General features: G+C 51.2%; 1 protein-coding gene across 13 annotated transcripts in view; it reads right to left on the bottom strand.

Moving 5' to 3' along the window:
• Positions 1–23,564, bottom strand: part of PLEC (plectin) — a 392,819-nt gene that overhangs the window by 96,704 nt on the left and 272,551 nt on the right. For all 13 annotated transcript variants that reach the window (XM_082257384.1, XM_082257378.1, XM_082257383.1 and 10 more), the window contains one exon: positions 2,590–2,679. In XM_082257384.1, coding sequence (XP_082113510.1) covers positions 2,590–2,679 — 90 coding nt within the window. The remainder of the gene's footprint in view (positions 1–2,589; positions 2,680–23,564) is intronic.

The following is a 23,564-nucleotide window of genomic DNA, read 5'->3' on the forward strand; positions in this document are numbered from 1 at the left end:
AAAAAAAACGCGAGCTGGAACACGCGCTTCCACTACGCTCAAGTGTGTATGGGGTCTAAGGTTAGCTTCACATCATTGAACATAGAGACATAGAGAAAGCATGCAAAATTGCATGCTTTCTCGATGGCCTGATTTTTGCGCATAGGGCAGACTACTCAAGTGAACGGTGCCCAAGTGCGATGCGCGTTAACGTGGTTAAAAAAAAAAAAAAGGCAAGCAGCAATGCATGTTCCCGCTATGCTCAGGTGTCTATGGGGTCTAAGGCTAGCACCACATCATTGAGCGTCGGGAAGGCGTGCAAAATTGCGTGCATTCCTGATGGCCCGATTTTCACGCATAGGGCAGACTATTAAAGTAAACGGGCATTAGGCGTGATGCGCGTTAACGCGTAAAAAAATTAATAAAATAAAGCGTAACAGCAACACGCATTCCCGCTTGCCTAGGTGTGTTTGGGGCCCAAGGCTAGCTTCACATTATTGTGCGTCGGGAAGGCGTGCAAAATTGCATGCTTTCTTGATTGGCCCGATTTTTGCGCATAGGGCAGCCCATTCAAGTGAATGGGCTGCCATAGGCGCAGCGCGTATTTAAGCGTAAAAAACAAAACAAAAAAAAAAGCGTAGTAGGAACACGCATTCCCGCTTGCCTAGGTGAGTATAGGGCGTAAGGCTAGCTTCACATTATTGCGCATTGGGAAGGCGTGCAAAATTGCGTGCTTTCTCGATTGGCCGCATAGGGCAACCCATTCAATACACGCTTAGGTGTGTTTGGGGCCTAAGGCTAGCTTCACCTCTATGCACGTCGGGAAGGCATCTAAAATTGCACGCTTTCCTGAGGGCCCGATTTTTGCGCATAGGTTAGCCCATTCACTTGAACGCGCGTTAACGTGTAAAAAAGGTAAGCTGGAATGTGTGCTTCCACTACGTTCAGGTGTGTATGGGGCCTAAGGCTAGCTTTACATCATTGTGCGTAGGGAAGGCGTGCAAAATTGCGTGCTTTCCCGATGGCCTGATTTTCACGCATAGGGCAGCCCATTAAAGTGAATGGGCTGCCCTAGGCGCAACGCACGTTAAAAACCTGTTAAAAAAAAAAGGCAAGCTGGAATGCGTGTTCCCGCTATGCTCAGGTGTGCATGGGGCCGAAGGCTAGCTTCACATCTATGTGCGTCAGAAAGTCGTCCAAAATTGCGCACGTCTTCCAACGGCCTACTTTTTGCGCATAGGACAGCATATTCAAGTGAACGGGCTGCCTTAGGCGCTATGCGCGTTAACGTGTGACGCTCAGGTGTGTATGGGGCCTAAGGCTAGCTTCACATCATTGCGCGTCAGAAAGTCATGCAAAATTGTGCGTGTCTTCCGACGGCCTGATTTTTACGCATAGGGCAGCTTATTCAAGTGAACCGACTGCCCTAGGCGCGATGCGCATTAATGTGTAACGCTCGGGTGTGTGTAGGGTCTAAGGCTAGCTTCACATCATTGCTCACTGGGAAGGTGTGCAAAAATCCGTGCTTTCTCGATTGGCTGAATTTTTGCGCATAGGGCAGCCCATTAAAGTGAATGGGCTGCCCTAGGCGTGACATGCATTAAAAACCTGTAAAAAAAAAAAAAAGGCAAGTGTATGGGACCTAAGGCTAGCTTCACATCTATGCGCGTCAGGAAGGCGTCCAGAACTGCATGCTTTCCCGACTGCCTGATTTTTGCGCATAGGGCAGCCCATTCAAGTCAATGAGCAGCCCTAAGCGCGATACGCGTTAACATTTAAAAAAAAAATAAGGCAAGCGGGAATGCGTGTTCCCGCTACGCTCAGGTGTGTATGGGTCCGAAGGCTAGCTTCACATCTATGCGCATCGGGAAAGCCTGCAAAATTGCATGCTTTCTTGATTGGTCCAATTTTTGCGCATAGGGCAGCCCATTCAAGTGAATGGGCTGCACTAGGCGCAACGTGCGTTAAAAACCTATTAAAAAAAAAAAGGCAGGTGGGAATGCGAGTTCCCGCTATGCTCAGGTGTGTATTGAACCTAAGGCCAGCGTCACATCTATGCGAGTCAGGAAGGCGTGCAAAATTGAGCGCTTTCCCGACAGGCACGGAAACGCGTTGTCCTATTGCAGTAATGCAGAACTCCCATGCACCTGCAAACGTGTTTTCCATGTTTCTCATGTGTAGGGAAGCCCATTGAAACGAATGGGCTTTGTGACGTGTGAGAACGCATGAAAAGCGCATGAAAACGCGATCATGCTTGCTGGTGCCTGTAGGGTGCGAATCTAGCCTCCGATGGAAAGGGTTTCCAAAGCTCATGCAATATTTAGAGAGCGGCTGCTGAGTGCTGAACACACTGGGGATATCCACCAATCAGAATTTGAGAAAAGTTGCCTGTATGTACGAAGCTTGAATGCGATAAATGCAGCTGCAGATCCCTCATTTCAGGTTATTTGGAGGGGGGGGGGGAGGGGTTCTCCTATTAAGTTTGCCCCACGTGTCCTATCAATGGAAGGGTGAGAAGAGTCAGATTTCGGGGGACACATTAGTAATGAGAGGTGAGCAGTGCAGAAGCTGCAATACAGAATTGCGCCCTGTAGGTGGCGTGAGACTCACCAGGGTCTCCCCGGAGAGGACTTCCAGCAGGGAGATGAGGTTGTGTCCATCGCGGAGGTCTTCGTACAGATCATTGACGTGACGTTGAGCCTAAAGGAAGAGCAGAGCACAGAGGATTAGTACATAGCAGGTATATAATACATCCAATTATATGCCTAAGTGTGACCATACATTGTACAATCTGATTGCACAATCTCCGTTAGATCTGCCAACATGTAGTGCAATGGCCCCCGTGATTGGATAGTTTAGGAGTGTTTTGGAAGATCTAAAGTTGGTTGTACAGAGATTGCATGATCAGATTGTTACGTGTGTATAGACCCCCCCCCCCCCCATAGCAGATTTACTGCTACAGGGTGGCTGTTCTGTGCAGAATCATATATATAAAATATATATATATATATATTTTTTATAGAAAGATTATATATATATATATATATATATATATATATATATATATTCTTTAATAATAATATTTTAATAATACATTTATATATATATATATATATATATATATATATATATATATATATATATATATATATATATATATATATATTTAAATGCATTATTAAAATAAAAAAAAAAAAAAAATATATATATATATATATATATATATATATATATATATATATATATATAATCTTTCTAAAATATATATATTCTTTTTATAAAAAAAAAAAAATCTATCTATCTATCTATCAAGGGACGCCTGTCGCACCAAAAGAAGGACAAGAACTTTTTTTGGGCGACAGGCGTCCCGCGATTCTGTTTGCGCGATTTACAGTTAGTGTCAGATTGTCCGCCGCAATATTGCAGATCACTGCGGTTACGAGTATAAAAAGTAAATAAACATTTCGAGTAAATATCCCATAGACACTATAACTTTGGTGCAAACTGCTCAATATACACTAATTTGGATTTTTTTTATTTAAATCAAAAATATGTAGCAGAATATATATTGGCCTAAAATGATGAAGAAATTTTTTAATAAGATTTTTTTTGAATTTTTTATTGGACAAAAAATACATATTTTTTTCCCCAATATACGCTATACCACTCAATATACGCTTATTGGGATTTTTTTTTTGGGTGACAGGCGTCCCGTGATTCTGTTTGCGCGATTTTACCGCAATTCGTCCGGCGACAATCGCGGCAAAAATCGTGCCGGGTTTTGGGGCGCCATTGGAAGTGATGGGAATCATATGGGTGTCCCACGATTTGGGATTGCGGGTAGAATCGCTGCAATTCTGCCCGCGACGCCAATATGTGAACGGAGCCTTACTAAAAGCACAATACAGTGCTCACATAAACACTGGCTAGGCACACAGTTAACACTTTTGATCGCCCCTGATCTTAACCCCATTCTCAGCCAGTGTCATTAGTACTGTGCATATTTTTAGTACTGATGACTGTATTGCTGTCACCAGTTCCCACAAAGTTTCAGAAGTGTCAGTTAGTGTCAGATTGTCTGCCGTAATATTGCAGATCACTGCCATTAGGAGTATAAAAAAATAAAAATTTCCAGTAAATATCCCATAGTTTGTAGACACTATAACTTTGGAGCAAACCACTCAATATATATTAATTCAGATTTTTTTTTTTAATCAAAAATATGTAGCAGAATATTTATTGACCTAAATTGATGAAGAAATTCAATTTTTTTAAAAAAGGTTATTGGACAAAAAAATAAAAAATATATATTTTTTCCCCAATATACACTATACCACTCAATATATGCTTATTGAGATTATTTATCAAAAATATGAAGCAGAATACATATTGGCCTAAATTGATGAAGAAATTAGATTTTTTTTTTTTATTGGACAAAATAATAAAAATATATATTTTTTCCCCCAAATTGTCTGTATTATTTTGTTTATAGCGCAAATAAATAATAAAAAAAAAAAAAAAAAAAAAAAAAAAAAAAAATCGCACAGGTGATCAAATACCACCAAAAGAAAGCTCCATCAGTGGGGAAAAAAAAGACATCAATTTTATTTTGCTATTGCGGGGCACGATTGCGCAATTGTCAGTTAACTGCTTGTCGCATATATACTGCGGCAGGCTGGCTCGGCTGCGCGAATTGCCGTACCTGTAACGGCGGTTCACAGGAGCGGTCCTGGGGGCAAGCGGGGATCCACGGGACCGGTGGCACTGATTGCCGCCAGGCACCTGCGATCATTCCCCGCTGAGAGAGAACGACGGTCTGCTGTTGTAAACACAGCCGACCATTTTTCTCTCTGGAATGATCACAGAGCGCCTGTGATCCTCCTATTTAGGATCACAGGTCTCTGTGTTGATTCTACAAGTTCCTCCCCCACACAGTTAGAAAACACCCCCTAGGCTCAATATTAACCCTTTAATAGCCCCTGGGTTAACCCCTTCCCTGCCAGTGTCAATATTACAGTAACAGTGCATATTTTTAGCACTGATTACTGTAGTAATGTCACTGGTCCCCCCAAAAGTGTCAAAAATGTCACTTAGGGGTCCGATCTGTGCGCCGCAATGTCGCAGTCCTGCAAAAAAAAAAAAAAAAAATCGCAGATCGCCGCCATTGCTAGTAAAAAATAAATAAAAAATAAAAATAACATAAATCTTTCCCTTATTTTGTAGCTGCGATAACTTTTGCGCAAACCAATCAATATACGCTTATTGGGATTTTTTTTTTTACCAAAATATGTAGCAGAATACAAATTGGCCTAAAAGGATGAAAAAATTTGTTTGTTTTTTTGGGAATGTTATTTAGTAGAAAGTGAAAAATATTTTTTTTTTGTTTTTGTTTTTCAGAATTGTCGCTCTTTTTTTGTTTATAGCGCAAAAAAAAAAAAAATCGCACAGGTGATAAAATACCACCAAAAGAAAGCTCTATTTGTGGTAAAAAAAGGACATCAATTGTATTTGGGTACAGCGTCGCATGCCCGCGCAATTGTCAGTTAAAGTAACGCAGTGCCGTATTGCAAGAAATGGCCTGGTCATCGGGGGCGGGGCGGGGCAGTTAGTACAACTGCTGACAATCAGAAAAACCTGTGACAGGTACCGGGTGTAGGGCGAAGCCGGGTTACCCAAGGAGTGGGGGGCATTATGAGAGAAGCGCGTGCACTTTGCCCGCTGGGTGGAGGACTTGGCATTGGCTCTCGTAGAATGTAACCTTTCATCTGGAATACGGCAGCGACCTCGCCCAGCACAATCCGTCAGTGTCAGCGGCGTGCGGAGATCGGCGATAAGAGCCGCCGTCTGTAAACACCAACTGGGATCAGATCCCGGAGAATCCATCCCTAGAGACCCGAGGCGGCCCAAGTCTACTAAGCAGCATTGCACCCCTCAAGCCAAGGCCAATCCCGAGATCGGAGCTGCGTTAGTCACCAACCCCTCCAGGGAAGATCCAACAATGGCGGCCATTTACCCCGGTGAAGGGCAGATGGTATAAACCCCCCCCCATGGTATTCTGAAGGCTGGTCTTGTTGAAGATTCCTGGCTGGCACCGGGCAGACTTTCCTGGCACTGGACTCACCTTCACGAGACGCCTACGGACTGCCGCAGAACATTTACATAAAGGGCCCAATGTAATTCTGATCCCCCCCAGAGGCCAACTAAACAGACCGTATGGAAGATGTGAGCCGGCCCGCGTTGCTCTTCGCAGATCCGCTCTACATATTGAATGCATGTGCTACACGGCCTGGAGGAATCTGACCGATGACTCATTTTCCATAAGCTCCTCTCTACAATAACCTGAGGGGGGGGGGGGCTCACCACCTTCAATGACACCTTTGTTCCTCAAGCTACAACCGTATGTGTTAGGAAAACCATGTGCTAAGCAGAACTGGAGCAGTTGGGGGTGCAATGAAAATTAAAGGGTCACTCCGCCTTTGGAAAAGTTTCTGCCAACTCAGCAAAACTCCTTTGTTAATGCACCTTCTCTGCCCCTTTTATTTACTATGCAATTTACACTGCGCTTTACATATTGTTCATACACAGTGGTCCCTGCCCCCAAGAGCAGGGGTCTCCAAACATTCTGAACAAAGCGCCAGTTGACTGTCCTTCCGACCTTGAGGGGGCCAGCCTGTGGCCAGAGGGAGTAGAAAATTCCTTGGCGTCAGTGGGTGGCACGGGTGCCCCATCATTGGCGTCAGTGGGAGGCACGGGTGCCCCATCATTGGCATCAGTGGGAGGCACGGGTGCCCAATCATTGGCATCAGTGGGAGGCACGGGTGCCCAATCATTGGCGTCAGTGGGAGGCACGGGTGCCCCATCATTGGCGTCAGTGGGAGGCACGGGTGCCCCATCATTGGCGTCAGTGGGAGGAATAAGGCCCCACCATTGGTGTCAGTGGGAGGAATAGTGCCCCACCATTGGTGTCAGTGGGAGGAATAAGGCCCCACCATTGGTGTCAGTGGGAGGAATAAGGCCCCACCATTGGTGTCAGTGGGAGGAATAAGGCCCCACCATTGGTGTCAGTGGGAGGAATAAGGCCCCACCATTGGTGTCAGTGGGAGGAATAAGGCCCCACCATTGGTGTCAGTGGGAGGAATAAGGCCCCACCATTGGTGTCAGTGGGAGGAATAAGGCCCCACCATTGGTGTCAGTGGGAGGAATAAGGCCCCACCATTGGTGTCAGTGGGAGGAATAAGGCCCCACCATTGGTGTCAGTGGGAAGTATAGGGCCCCACCATTGGTGTCAGTGAGAAGTATAGGGCCCCATTGCTGGGGTCAGTGGGAAGAATAGGGCCCCACCCCTGGTGCCCCAATGCTGGTGTAGATGGGTTAGTTCCTTTGATCAGTGGGAGGAATAGTGTCCCAAGGGCTGATAAAGGCAAAGCAAAGAGCCACATCCAGCCCCTGAGCCGCAGTTTGCAGACCACTGCCCAATTGCTTACAATCTAAAGTCCCCATCTCACATACATACACATTGGGTTGATTTACTAAAATTAGAGTGCAAAATCAGCTTCAGCATGTTCAGCTTTGTTAAAAAAAAACAAAACAAAAAAAAAATTGGAAGCCAATTGGTATCTATGCAGAGCTGCACCAGACACCAGATTTTGCCCTCTCCAATTTTAGTAAATCACTCCATAGTAGGGCCGATATGGAAAGGTGCCAAGCAGCACGTCTTTGGAACGTAGAAGGAAATCCACACAAGCACAGGGAGACCATGCAAACTCCATGCAGATGCTGTCCTGCTTGGTATTTGAACCAGGACCCCAGTGCTGCAAGGTAGAAGTGCTAACCAATAAGCGTGCTGCCCGTTCTGCCCCATGATGATTGTTTAGGCCAGTGGTTGTCAACTTATGAGTTAAGAGGCCTCATTGCAGCTATCACCAAATGGCCACACAATGTTCAATATATGTAATGCTGGAGAGGAGTGTCAGAGAGTGCAGAGATAATAGAGGAAATGAGGGTCAGAGAGTGAGGACAGGATACATTGTTGGCTGGGAAGACGCTGCAGAAGACAATAAGAAAATGGGAACATTACCCGAGGCCAGTAGAGATCAATGCTATTCCCCTAATCAATGTTCCCACTACAGACTGCTGAGGTTGCAGGGGCCACACATCATATACCAAAGGGCCACATGCGGCCCTCAGGCACCAGGTTGGGAACCAGGGGTTAAGGGGCTTGAAATTCGGTTTGTGCATTCTAGAGTGTTCAAATATCACCTATGTCCATGTGGGAACTGTAGAGAGCACCATGCAGCGTCTAGGGGGACCATTTTATTGCCGCCTGCAGACTGCAGTGACCCCAATGGGCCTTGTCTTTGAAAACTGTGTGCCATATTCCACGCATGCGCAGACATGCCAAAGGGATCTACTAGAACCCTGGCAGAGTCCCTATGGCTTGTCTGCACATGTGCAGGAAAGGCGCTGACTCTAGCAGAGCCCTGTGACATGTCTGCACATACGCAAGGAAGGAGCTTTGGTGTGTGTGCACATGTGCAGGGAAGGCGCAGACTCAAGCAGAGCTCCATGGCGTGTGCACATGTGCAGGGAGGGAGTGGACTCAAGCAGAGCTCCATGGCGTGTGCACATGTGCAGGGAGGGAGTGGACTCTAGAAGAGCCCCATGGTATGTGTGCACATGTGCAGGGAAGGAGCGGACTCTAGCAGAGCCTCCATGGCGTGTGTGCACATGTGCAGGGAGGGAGCGGACTCTAGCAGAGCCCCATGGCGTGTGCACATGTGCAGGGAAGGAGTGGATCCTAGCAGAGCTCCATGGCGTGTGTGCACATGTGCAGGGAAGGAGTGGATCCTAGCAGAGCTCCATGGCGTGTGTGCACATGTGCAGGGGAGGAGTGGATCCTAGCAGAGCTCCATGGCGTTGTGCACATGTGCAGGGAAGGAGTGGATTCTAGCAGAGCTCCATGGCTTGTGTGCACATGTGCAGGGAAGGAGCAGACTCTAGCAGAGCCCCATGGCGTGTGTGCACATATGCAGGGAAGGAGCGGACTCTAGCAGAGGCCCATGTCATGTGCACATGTGCAGGACAGGAGCTGACTCTAGCAGAGACCCATGGCGTGTGTGCACATGTGCAGGGAAGGAGCGGACTCTAGCAGAGGCCGATGTCATGTGCACATGTGCAGGACAGGAGCTGACTCTAGCAGAACCCCATGGCGTGTGTGCACATGTGCAGGGAGGGAGCAGACTCTACCAGAGCCCCATGGCATGTGTGCACATGTGCAGGGAAGGAGCTGACTCTAGCAGAGACCCATGGCGTGTGCACATGTGCAGGGTTGGAGCGGACTCTAGCATAGTCCCCATGGCGTGTGTGCACATGTGCAGGGAAGGAGCGGACTCTAGCAGAGCCCAATGGCGTGTGTGCATATGTGCAGGGAAGGAGTGAATCCTAGCAGAGCTCCATGGCGTGTGTGCACATGTGCAGGGAAGGAGTGAATCCTAGCAGAGCTCCATGGCGTGTGTGCACATGTGCAGGGAAGGAGTGGATTCTAGCAGAGCTCCATGACGTGTGTGCACATGTGCAGGGAAGGAGTGGATTCTAGCAGAGCTCCATGGCTTGTGTGCACATATGCAGGGAGGGAGCAGACTCTAGCAGAGCCCCATGGCGTTTGTGCACATATGCAGGGAGGGAGCAGACTCTAGCAGAGGCCCATGGCATGTGCACATGTGCAGGAAAGGAGCTGACTCTAGCAGAACCCCATGGCGTGTGTGCACATGTGCAGGGAGGGAGCAGACTCTACCAGAGCCCCATGGCGTGTGTGCACATGTGCAGGGAAGGATCAGACTCTAGCAGAGACCCATGGTGTGTGTGCACATGTGCAGGAAAGGAGTGGATCCTAGCAGAGGCACATGGTGTGTATGCGCGTGTGCAGGGAAGGAGCTGACATGCTGTGAGGCTCTACCATATCTCTGGGACCTGGCAGAGACCTGTGGTGTGTTTGCGCGCACTCAAACAAATCAGCTGGTGGACTGAAGTCTGATCTGGCCGATCGCCATCATGTCCTCTGTACAGCCAGCTCAGCATCTCTCCGCAGCCCCACCAACCGCACTTCAAAAGGAAACGTCTGCTATTAACTTAATATAAGGTTATGGAGTTAAATGTGGCGACAATGGCGGCTCTATTCGCTGACACGACGCACGCACAATGATCCGTCTGTTGTGAAAAATATCGACAGAATCCATGAAATCCACCGTGTCGGAATCTGGGGCGGGCCGCTACGCGACTGATAGGGGAACCAGAGGAGGTAAAAAGAGACAACCTGCCATCAATTTTTATTTTTAAAAAATTGGGGGTCTCCAATTTAGAGCCCATGGGCCGCATCTGGCCCACTGCAAGACTTTATCCAGAGGCTGGGGCCCAGAGACGGTCTATGGTCTCCCCTTCAACGGAGGACCCTAATTGCAAAGGGGAGGATGACCGACGGGAACCCTGATTCCCAAAGGGGAGGATGCCAGATGGGGCCCCCAATTGCAAAAGGAGGACGGGGACCCCGCTGCAGAGGGAGAACACTGATAGGGACAATTCCTGTGAGCTGAACTGAAATCTGTTCTGGGGTTTAGATACTTTCAACAAGCACTGTATTGAGGAACACTCTTAGGGCTGAAATTGATTAACTCCTCCTGAAAATGCTAAATGCCTGGCTAGTATGGTGGGATTTCCTGGCTGATCCACAAGCATGCAGCCAGTGAAGTCAGACTCACTTATTCCAGATGAGTGACAACCAGGAGGATTGGAAACGTTTGGACAAATAATCCCCAAATTACTGAAGAGTTAGATGGAAAATTATTGTCACCAATGACTATCAGGAAAATGTTACAATGGGGAGGACGCCCGATGGGGACCCCGATTCCAAGGGGAGGATGCCCGACGGGGACCCTGCTCCAAGGAGAGGATGCCCGACGGGGACCCTGCTCCAAGGAGAGGATGCCCGACGGGGACCCTGCTCCAAGGAGAGGATGCCCGACGGGGACCCTGCTCCAAGGAGAGGATGCCCGACGGGGACCCTGCTCCAAGGAGAGGATGCCCGACGGGGACCCTGATTCCAAGGGGAGGACGCCCGATGGAGACCCCGATCCAAAAGGAGAACGCCCGATGGAGACCCCGATCCAAGCAAAGGACGCCCGACGGGGACCCCGATCCAAGGGGAGGACGCCCAATGGGGATCTTCGATCCAAGGGGAGGACGCCCGATGGGGGCCCCCCAATCCAAGGGGAGGACGCCCGACGGGGAACCCGATCCAAGGGGAGGACTCCCGATGGGGATCTTCGATCCCAGGGGAGGACGTCCGACTGGGATGCCCAATCTAAGGGGAGGACGCCCGACTGGGATCCCCGATCCAAGGGGAGGACGCCCGACTGGGATCCCCGATCCAAGGGGAGGACGCCCGACTGGGATCCCCGATCCAAGGGGAGGATGCCCGACTGGGATCCCCGATCCAAGGGGAGGACGCCCGACTGGGATCCCCGATCCAAGGGGAGGACGCCCGACTGGGATCCCCGATCCAAGGGGAGGACGCCCGACTGGGATCCCCGATCCAAGGGGAGGACGCCCGACTGGGATCCCCGATCCAAGGGGAGGACGCCCGACTGGGATCCCCGATCCAAGGGGAGGACGCCCGACTGGGATCCCCGATCCAAGGGGAGGACGCCCGACTGGGATCCCCGATCCAAGGGGAGGACGCCCGACTGGGATCCCCGATCCAAGGGGAGGACGCCCGACTGGGATCCCCCATCCAAGGGGAGGACGCCCGACTGGGATCCCCCATCCAAGGGGAGGACGCCCGACTGGGATCCCCCATCCAAGGGGAGGACGCCCGACTGGGATCCCCCATCCAAGGGGAGGATGCCCGACTGGGATCCCCGATCCAAGGGGAGGACGCCCGACTGGGACCCCCGATCCAAGGGGAGGACGCCCGACTGGGACCCCCGATCCAAGGGGAGGACGCCCGACTGGGACCCCCGATCCAAGGGGAGGACGCCCGACTGGGACCCCCGATCCAAGGGGAAGACGCCCGACTGGGACCCCCGATCCAAGGGGAAGACGCCCGACGGGGAACCCTGCTCCAAGCACGCCAATAGGGACCCCAATGCAAGCTGAAGACGCCAGACGCAGACAGGGACCCCGCTGCAGAGGGAGAACACTGATAGGGACAATTCCTGTTAGCTGAACTGAAATCTGTTCTGGGGTTTAGATACTTTCAACAAACGCTGTATTGAGGAACAGTCTTAGGGCTGAAATTGATTAACTCCTCCTGAAAATGCTAGATGCCTGGCTAGTATGCTGGGATTTCCTGGCTGATTCACAAGCATGCAGTCAGTGAAGTCAGACACACTTATTCTGGATCAGTGACAATCAGGAGGATTGGAAAGGTTTGGACATATAATCCCCAAATTACTGAAGAGTTAGATGGGGAATTATTGTCACCAATGACTATCCGGATGATGTAACAATGGTGGCTCTCGGGGCGGACTGACCGCACAATGGGATTTCCCTCTAGGGGAGCAGACTGCGATCAGCGAAGGATCTGGGTGCGGCTCATTTCCAATGCAGGGATTATAGACTCTATACCAGCAGGTATTTCCATAATGCATAATTCAGAAATGGCCGGGGGGGGGGTGCACAGGATGGGAGGACAGCTGCACCACACAATCAGCCTGACAGGACAAGGACATGCATCTGTCACAGCCACCCCCGTCCGCTACTACACCGAGGAGGATGAGGGAGAGCCGCAATAGGCGAAGAATAAACATGCACGATTCGCATCGTATACAGGACACGGTATGGAGGCCGCAGCTTTGGTGAACAGCAAACCCAATACAAGTTAGGACACGACATAACACGCGTTAACACATAGCAAAAATTTAAATGAGCCCTTAATCTTCGACCCTAGAACCTATAAACAGTGTCAGTTAAATTGACAAGGACTCTATGAATGGGTCAGATTGACAGCAGGACTAGGAATGCACATAGGTGCGCATTCCTATTTCTCAGCTGTAATGTTAATCACCACACTGGTGATACGGGGTATTGTATTGTAGTTGTGAAATGGTAAACTCCAACCCAGCTTCAGATAGTGCACAGTCATTTTAATGTGGGATTAGGGGGGGGGGGGGGTAAGAGCATGGGGATGAGGCAGTGCCCATAATGGACGCACAGGCCTGGGTCTATGAAGTTCCATCCGAGGTGTCTGCCCTCCCACCCCTGGACCTGCACCCAGAAGAGGGGTGCACGGGGCCCGACACTGGCCCGACAGAGGGGTGCACAGGGCCCGACAGAGGGGTGCACGGGGCCGAACACCGGCCCGACAGAGGGGTGCACGGGGCCCGACACCGGCCCGACAGAGGGGTGCACGGGGCCCGACACCGGCCCGACAGAGGGGTGCACGGGGCCCGACACCGGCCCGACAGAGGGGTGCACGGGGCCCGACACCGGCCCGACAGAGGGGTGCACGGGCCCCGACACCGGCCCGACAGAGGGGTGCACGGGGCCCGACACCGGCCGGACAGAGGGGTGCACGGGGCACCGACAGAGGGGTGCACGGGGGCCCCGACACCGGCCCGACAGAGGGGTGCACGGGGCCCGACACCGGCCCGACAGAGGGGTGCATGGGGCCCGACAGAGGGGTGCACGGGGCCCGACAGAGGGGTGCACGGGGCCCCGACAGAGGGGTGCACTGGGGCTGACACTGGCCCGACAGAGGGGTGCACGGGGGCCCCGACACTGGCCCGACAGAGGGGTGCACAGGGCCCGACAGAGGGGTGCACGGGGCCGAACACCGGCCCGACAGAGGGGTGCACGGGGCCCGACACCGGCCCGACAGAGGGGTGCACGGGGCCCGACACCGGCCCGACAGAGGGGTGCACGGGGCCCGACACCGGCCCGACAGAGGGGTGCACGGGGCCCCGACACCGGCCCGACAGAGGGGTGCACGGGCCCCGACACCGGCCCGACAGAGGGGTGCACGGGGCCCGACACCGGCCCGACAGAGGGGTGCACGGGGCCCGACAGAGGGGTGCACGGGGCCCGACACCGGCCCGACAGAGGGGTGCACGGGGCCCGACACCGGCTCGACAGAGGGGTGCATGGGGCCCGACAGAGGGGTGCACGGGGCCCGACAGAGGGGTGCACGGGGCCCGACAGAGGGGTGCACGGGGCCCCGACAGAGGGGTGCACTGGGGCTGACACTGGCCCGACAGAGGGGTGCACGGGGGCCCCGACACTGGCCTGACAGAGGGGTGCACGGGGCCCCACAGAAGCGTGCACGGGGCCCGACACCGGCCCGACAGAGGGGTGCACGGGGCCCCACAGAGTGGTGCACGGGGCCCCGAGAGAGGGGAGCACGGGTCTCACGGAGGGGTGCATGGGGCCCGACACCGGGGTGCATGGGGGCCCGACACCGGGGTGCACGGGGGCCCTCTTTTTAGAGTGACACGCCATCAGAACATCCAACATCTGCTGGATCTAGTGACCCCCCCTTAAATCAACAGCCAATTTCCTGGATTCCGGCTCCTCTATAAATACCTATATACACAGATCACTAGAAGGAAGTACACAGCATTCCAAGCAAGCCTCATGGCACCTTCTATTATTCATAGCGGAAAATGATTCTGTGCAAAAAGCTTAAAATAAGAACTCTGAGCGTTTGATGTCTGCTGAGCACACATGACGTCTTCACAGATGGAGGAGATTACCTGTCATGCAATGTATTGTCAGTCACACACCATAATCACAAGCCATGCACCAACCAGGTTATTATACACACACAGATCCAAAGTGATGCCCACCACAGCCTGGCAGTGATATTAGAAGGCAGAAGATGGAACAGCCAGGAGAAAAGAGAGAAGACCTACCTCTGCTCTCCAGTGCTGCAGAGCCGACAGGAGAGACCAGAAGACACGGAGGATAAAGCACAGCAAAACAGGAGGGATAGAAGGAAATGCAGGGGTGGGGGAAAGGCGGAAAGGCAGGGGTAGGGGGAAATGGCAGAAAGGCAGGGGTAGGGGGAAATGGCAGAAAGGCAGGGGTAGGGGGGAAATGGCAGAAAGGCAGGCGTAGGGGGAATGGCGGAAAGGCAGGCGTAGGGGGAATGGCGGAAAGGCAGGCGTAGGGCGAATGGCGGAAAGGCAGGGGTAGGGCGAATGGCAGAAAGGCAGGGGTAGGGCGAATGGCAGAAAGGCAGGGGTAGGGCGAATGGCAGAAAGGCAGGGGTAGGGCGAATGGCAGAAAGGCAGGGGTAGTGGGGAATGGCAGAAAGGCAGGGGTAGTGGGGAATGGCAGAAAGGCAGGGGTAGTGGGGAATGGCAGAAAGGCAGGGGTAGGGCGAATGGCAGAAAGGCAGGGGTGGGGAATGGCAGAAAGGCAGGGGTATGGCGAATGGGGGAAAGGCAGGGGTGGGGAATGGCGGAAAGGCAGGGGTAGGGCGAATGGCAGAAAGGCAGATGTGGGGAATGGCGGAGGGAAAAGAGAAAAAAAAAGGGGGATAGAGTGCAGAGGGTGGAAGGGAGAAAAGGGCAGAAGCGGGAAGGTGAAAGGGCAGGAGAGATCAGATGGGGAGAGTAATCGGAAGACAGCATTGGGAAATTGGAAGAAGGGGAAAGGAAAAAAAAGGAAGGTGGAGACAGAGGATGGAAAGTGGGAGAGGAGAAGGACAAAGACGGAGAAGATAACACATAATAAAAGAAAAAAGAAATTAAGCATTAAAAGATAAAAGGATTACATTTTTCTCAAATAAAAAGTGCACAACTCTCATCTGCTCACACCATGAACTTCTATTTAGATCTCTAATATAATAAGACAGCAAAGAGCCAACACAGACTAATGACATAAGGACTACAGGGCCTACCATATTATCTAGTATAGCCCATGTCCTGGTCATTGATGAAGTATTATATCATACAAGGGCCAGGACACGTAGAATACACAGCATGGACCTTGGTTCAGGTATGAAGTAACAGATGGGAGTAGCAGGTTTAAATTCTTCCACTGCATGTTCGTGATAAAGTGGTCGGTGAGTAACCAGAGAACTCTGGAGCCAGGAGGACAATGAACCAATAAATCACTTTTACCAGCAGCCATAAAAATTCCAGCAATTGCAGTGAAGTCCTGGCCTTTGCCACCCACACCTGCACCCATGTCACCTAGAAGAGGTCAGGGTGGAGGCTGCACACTACATGGGGGATCTCTACGTACATATATACTGTATACAAAGGTCAGAAGAACCACAAAAACATGTACAACTATATAGCGACTTGGAGGAGCCCCTAAAAGAGGGGACACCTCTGTCTACGTCTACAATGACCATTGAAAGGATTTCATTATGCAGGGGAACTATTCTTTGCTTCTGAGGGTGGAGGCAGAAGATTAAAAGCATTTTCGAGGAGGCAATCCATACAAAGATGGAATTACTCCCAACTGTCACACTGATATGAATGGGCTCCTTATAACTGGCACAGCAGTCTGTAGAATGGTGCTGTTAATCCCGCAGGCCTCGCCGACCCACCCAGCAATTATTAACTGGCAGAGGGCATGTTTTTGTGTCTTCCAACACCAACAAGAGAACCGTTGTCTCCTCAGCTAGTCCAGGCAGGGTAATGGCAAGCCAATGCAGATCAAATAAGTGATCATTCTACAGGATAGCAATAAACATTTTCTACAGCAAACTCCCCCTAGTAACCAAACCTTGCCTTTGGTTCACCGGTACACCATAACTAGGTCCTGGTTCACCGGTACACCATAACTAGGTCCTGGTTCACCGGTACACCATAACTAGGTCCTGGTTCAACAGTACACCATAACTAGGTCCTGGTTCACCGGTACACCATAACTAGGTCCTGGTTCATCGGTACACCATAACTAGGTCCTGGTTAATCGGTACACCACAACTAGGTCCTGGTTCACTAGTATACCCTACCTAGACTTGGGTTCACCAATGTTGTTCATCATACCTACCACTATTCACAACAGGGATCTGCACTGAACTTGCTTGTTTTGCCAATTTAAACTCTGCATTGGTTGTCAATTTGGATAACATTACCTAGCTCTTGAAATATAGTGGTCACTACACTTTTTCCCTTGAGGTTACATTGACACCACACATAGCTCTTGGAAATATGAGGGATACCACGCCTAACCCTTGGTGACAGGGACACTATATTGAGACCTTGGGGTTTAGGGCGGCACCATACCCAGCCTTTGGTTCACCGGTACACCATAACCAGATCCAGGTTCACCAATCCACCATACCTAGACTTGGGTTCACCAATGCTGTACAACATTAACTACCACTATTCACATCAGAGATCCCCACTACACTTGTATGTTACCAATTTAAAGTCTGCCAGTGGTTTTCACTTTGGGTAAACTTGGGGTAACAGTGTTAACCATATGGCTCCTGGAGTTAAAGTGTTCACCATACCTTTTCCTTGAGGTGACAGGGACCCCATACATAGCCTTTGGGTGACAAGGACAACATACCGAGACGTTGCCCTTGAGTTAACGAAGACTCCATTTCAAGTCCTTGGAGTTATGGGGAACACTATACCTAGCACTTGGGGATACAGGGACACAATAAGGAGCCTTTGGGGGTTATATGGGGGGGGGGGACACCACAAGTAGCCCTTTGGGGGTATGAGGGGGGCCCCATAAGTGTCCCTTGGGGGTGGGGGACACCATAAGTAGCCCCTGGGGGTTATATGGAGGGGGGGGGTCACAATAAGTAGCCCTTGGGGGTTATATGGGGTTATGGGGGAGAGAACCATAAAGTAGCCCTTTGGGGTTATGGGGGAAGACGACACCACAAGTAGCCCTTTGGGGTTATGAGGGGGGCACCATAAGTGTCCCTTGGGGGTGGGGGACACCGTAAGTAGCCCTTGGGGGTTATATGGAGGGGAGGGGGTCACAATAAGTAGCCCTCGGGGTTATAATGGGGAGAGCACCATAAGTAGCCCTTTGGGGTTATGTGGGAGAGCACCATAAGTAGCCCTTTGGGGTTATGGGGGAAGACGACACCACAAGTAGCCCTTTGGGGTTATGAGGGGGCACCATAAGTAGCCCTTGGGGGTTATATGGAGGGGGGGGTCACAATAAGTAGCCCTCGGGGGTTATATGGGGTTATGGGGGAGAGCACCATAAGTAGCCCTTTGGGGTTATGGGGGAGAGCACCATAAGTAGCCCTTTGGGGTTATGGGGGAAGACAACACCACAAGTAGCCCTTGGGGGTTATGGGACACCATAAGAAGCCCTTGGAAGTTATGGGGGGGGGCACTATACCCAAGCTTTGGGGTTACAGGGATATATTTAGCTTCTGGGGTGAAGGGGGACACAATACCTAGCCCTTGGAGATGCAGGGGCAAAACCTATCCCTTGGGGGGGGCACCACATACAGGGCACCATATGTAGCCCTTAGGAGTTATGGGGGGGGGGGGGGACACCATACCAAGCCCCTGGGGATTACAGGGGGGGGGGGGGCACCAGCACCATTCCAGGCACTTGAGGTTAAGTGGACTGCATGCCTAACCCTTGAGGTTACAGGAACACTTTACCAAGCGCTAGTGGTTACAGGGATACTATACCTGGCTTTTGGGGTGAAGGGGGCATCATACCTAGCCCTTGGGTTACAGGGACACCATAACTTGCATTTAGCAGGACTAAGGGATAACAGGTTTTAAGAGAAAAAACTGACGCTATCCTGGTTTAATCCCAAAGCGTTCCCCAACCATCTTCTCCCAGAGTCCGATAGCTATTTATAGAAGGTACATTACATATCGCTATGCGCTTTATTGGGGGAATAAGGAGTTCTGGGAATTCTGGGTCAGCTCTGGGAATGACGAGGTTTGGGAACTCCTCGGGCCACATTCCAGACAGAAGTCCCGGGAGCAGTTGGGAGATTCTCACATGTGTTTCCAGGCCGGCTGCCGAGACAATGAGAGGCGTAGAGGCCGTACAACACTGGAAGGATTCTGATGGGAAAGGGCACTGAGTGGGTGTCAGCCTTCTACTAACCCTTTCACTGCAGAAGACAGGACTGCCGCCATTCATCTATCCCTGTCCTGCAGAGCTGACTATCTAGTCATTCTTGCAGTGTAGAGGTAATAGGAATGAGCTGCAATGGTGTCCGAGGCTCTCTGGTAGCACATTAATATGCAGGAGCAGAGCCAAAAAAGACATTGCAGCTCTGTGATTCAGCGGCTGGGAAGACCCGCTATGGGAGACCCCCGGCTGTCAGACAGGAAGATGGCGACCACAAGACTTCCTTCTGGTGATAGTCATTGAATGTCAAAGGAACTGGAGCCAGAGCTGAGGACGTGCTCAGGAATCTGCAGAGAGGGAAGAAATCATGCTGAGACACTGAGGCACACCCAAATAATGTGTGTCAGAGCTCACAGATCTCTGCATGGTGGTCTGATTCATGCTGGGGTGTCCTACGCTGAAACCGGAACCCCCAAATCACATTTACAACCCTCTACCTGCCCACCACCTTCTACTGACTCAACAGCCACCTGTGCCAATGTCTACAGACCTGCTCCAACCAAAGGATATTTCACCTATGGGGGGGGGGGGGGGGGCAACCACCACTGACATATTGCAGGTCTTGGGTATAACAGCTATGGCAACATCCCCTTCATCTCCATCTCAGTCACTGCAAAGCCAGACTTGCTTCTTCTGCTCATTCAATGAGGACCAGTCACAAGATAAACTCTTTAGGTTTAATGCAAAAAGCTCAATAAATGTATCATTATAGCATTTCCAGGTATTTGTTGAATCTCAAAGAGATCCTGCTACTGCCAGACAATGCCTCTGCTTTTCTCTCCATAAGGATGGCGCCATCTGTATTCATCGTTGGGGGGCTGATTCATATGCAGCAATTGATATTGATTTTAAATTTTAGCCATCGTGTTTTCCACATGAGCCAGCTACAGTTCTGGCTGTCCCCACCTGCTGGATTTTTAGGCATTTTTTGTCTACAACTGAAGTGGTGTTAATTCATATCTTGGATCCTGAGGAAGCCCCTAGTTCTGGGTGAAACGCGTAGATACGGAATTATCCACATGTGCTCCAACTACTACTTTTTGCCCAGTGAGGCACACCATGTATTGTTATTGCACTAATGAATGTTTATGGCTTTTAATGATGACATATTAATTGTATCATTTTTATAATTATTGTCTACATGTGTATCTATGCCGGGCACCTCCTAAATCCCTCTTAGTGTTTCCATCCCAAAGGGAGAGAAAGGGGTTGGAATCTCCTCCCCTTTTTCCTACTTTACTATTTAAGGGATAGGGCCTTGGCATGTAATCATGATTTTTGTCTGATAAGGTGTCAAAACAAAATCTCCCCTCACCTTCTCCCCTTTCACATAGCTTTATATTGACACACGAAGCGGTTCATAGAGAGCAGTGTGAACTGCCTGCGAGTCGGATGCGATGGGGGAACCCGTGGTGGTTCCCGCATCACACCAGTGTGAACCCAGCTATAGTCATTTAATCCAATTACTTCTTGGCTGACACAGATCAGCCCCCTGCTGCAGCCTCTCACCTTGTGACTCGCAACAAAGTTACTGGGGAAGAGAAGACGGAGGAAATGCTTCTTCCTGCCTGCAGCAGACTGATGACATCTCAGCAGGGGCGTAACTACAGGGGTTGCAATTGCAACCGGGCCCCATGCTCCAGGGGGCCTGTGTGTCTCCCCTGTACACCTGGATAGGAGGGGCGGCGGGGGCAGCATGTAGAGAAATTACTGTCCTCCTTTTTCCTTCTGTAGCTGCAGGAGGAAAATGGAGGAGATTGGTTCCTCTGTATGCTGCCCCCGCCACTCCTCCTATCCAGTTCACTTGTGTTCTGCGGTCTCTGGGCCCCTGTGTGCTGCCCCCCCCCCCCCACTGTGCTCCCTCCCCTCTCCTGCCGGCTGCTGCAGGGGATGTGTCACAATAGAGAACCAGGAAGGGGTCGGTAAATATGTAATTTACCAGCTCCTTCCTTTTCTGAATGGACAGAGTCATAGTCAGTGACATTGTAAAAAATAAAGTAAATAAAATGATAAAAAATAATACAATTAAAATACCAAAAAATAAAAACTACTGACACCAGTGGGTGAACTTCCAGGATCGCAGAGGTCACACTTACGACCGGGCCCTGGCATTCCACCACCGTGGGGAGGCCCCAAGATGGCAGGAAGGGGGCCCACTGCAGAACTTGTGAAAAGGGTCCCACTGCAGGACCGTAATAAAGGTCTCTGCAATGAGAGGAAGGGCCCCAGGATCAGTGGGAAGAGCCCCAGGCTTGAAGGGAAGGGCCCCAGCCAGGGGTCTGGGGGGGGGTCCTTCGTGGTTTGAAGGTTCTAGTTACGCCTCTGCATCTCAGCCTTGGCAAAGGACTAGTTGCAGGTAAAAAATGGCTTTTTTGGGATAATGATACTGTATATTGTAAAATGTTAGGAATGCATTTAAGACTTGAAAAGTTACTGACCGGTCCACTTTAATAAATGTTGAAATTATAGATGGAGGAGGGAGAGTCCTCTTTAAACGGCTATGGCAGGTAGGAATAGCTTGGGGGGATATGGAGGTGCCCATTGACAGAGATCTGCTGGGATTTTCACCTTGCCCCAATCCATCCAAAACTGAAATATCAGTACTAGGCGGATGGACTAAACTTTTATTACCAGTCCATCTGCTTGTCCTATTCGATGTCAGTGCAGGTGCATCAACTCTGCATGAAACACAAGCCAGCATAGGAAACCAGTCACTGCGAACAATGCAAATACCCAGACGTAAACATATCATGTCCTTATCGGAAGCCGGTTTATCCAAGGATACCACCGCTGCTGATAATGCAGGACAATAGCTGGCTGTGTACAAAGTCTGGGACCTTGTATACACGTGTCATCCTCTGCAAATGAGACTCAAACTTACAAACAAAAGTCCAAAAAATCCAAAGCTGAGATACAAGTAGTTTCAGGGTAAACCCCCACACCGGATGCTCTGAATGAACAGTCTGCACTCTTCTCAGAAGCGGCTCAAATGATAAAAATCACCCAGAGCTCCCCCAGCCCTGCCTTGTGGTTTGTGGGCAATGCCACATGGGTACTGACACGTCTGTGTTGCCTGGATACACTGCCAACGTGAGTAATCACTGGCACACTGACAGTACAGCGTTTCCTGTGTGGTAGAGAACGGTAAGAGATTCCTATGGCAACTGTGGATAACACAGCTCATGTCTAGTCAGCAAAAGCCTGCAGAATTCCCACCCCGAATCCCCCATTTTCCTGATAGACAGGTCCTCATTTGGCCACAATGTATAGTTCTATATATAACAATCTTCCATGTATGAAAAAAAAAAAAAAAAAACCCTTGTATGGAGCCAGCATCTCTTCATCATAAAGTACTAGTGAATTGTGGAGGAGATTGTGGAGGGTGCATGGTGAGATTTTAGCAGTGTAAGGAGTGCCGTGGGTTGTAGCAGGGTGAGGAGTGCCGTGGGTTGTAGCAGGGTGAGGAGTGCCGTGGGTTGTAGCAGGGTGAGGAGTGCCGTGGGTTGTAGCAGGGTGAGGAGTGCCGTGGGTTGTAGCAGGGTGAGGAGTGCCGTGGGTTGTAGCAGGGTGAGGAGTGCCGTGGGTTGTAGCAGGGTGAGGAGTGCCGTGGGTTGTGGCAGGGTGAGGAGTGCTGTGGGTTGTAGCAGGGTGAGGAGTGCCGTGGGTTGTAGCAGGGTGAGGAGTGCCTTGGGTTGTAGCAGGGTGAGGAGTGCCGTGGGTTGTAGCAGGGTGAGGAGTGCCGTGGGTTGTAGCCGGGTGAGGAGTGTGGTGGGTTGTAGCCGGGTGAGGAGTGTGGTGGGTTGTAGCAGGGTGAGAAGTGCTGTGGGTTGTAGCCGGGTGAGGAGTGTGGTGGGTTGTAGCAGGGTGAGGAGTGCGGTGGGTTGTCGCAGGGTGAGGAGTGCGGTGTAGTGGGTTGTAGCAGGGTGAGGAGTGCGATTGGTTGTAGCAGGGTGAGGAGTGTGGTGGGTTGTCGCAGGGTGAGGAGTGCGGTGGGTTGTCGCAGGGTGAGGAGTGCGGTGGGTTGTAGCAGGGTGAGGAGTGCGGTGGGGTGGGTTGTAGCAGGGTGAGGAGTGTGGTGTGGTGGGTTGAAGCAGGGTGAGGAGTGTGGTGGGTGGTAGCAGGGTGAGGCGTGCCGTGGGTTGTAGCAGGGTGAGGAGTGCGGTGGGTTGTAGCAGGGTGGGGAGTGCGGTGGGGTGGGTGGTAGCAGGGTGAGGAGTGTGGTGGGGTGGGTTGTAGCAGGGTGAGGAGTGCGTTGCGGTGGGTTGTAGCAGGCTGGGGAGTGCGGTGTGGTGGGTTGTAGCAGGGTGAGGAGTGCGTTGCGGTGGGTTGTAGCAGGGTGAGGAGTGCGCTGGGTTGTAGCAGGGTGAGGAGTGCGGTGGGGTGGGTGGTAGCAGGGTGAGGAGTGCGCTGGGTTGTAGTAGTGCGGTGTGGTGGGTTGTAGCAGGGTGAGGAGTGGGGTGGGTTGTAGCAGGGTGAGGAGCGCGGTGGGTTGTAGCAGGGTGAGG

This window comes from Pelophylax lessonae, assembly GCF_965119305.1.
Source record: "Pelophylax lessonae genome assembly, chromosome: 5".
Taxonomy (NCBI): Eukaryota; Metazoa; Chordata; class Amphibia; order Anura; family Ranidae; genus Pelophylax; species Pelophylax lessonae.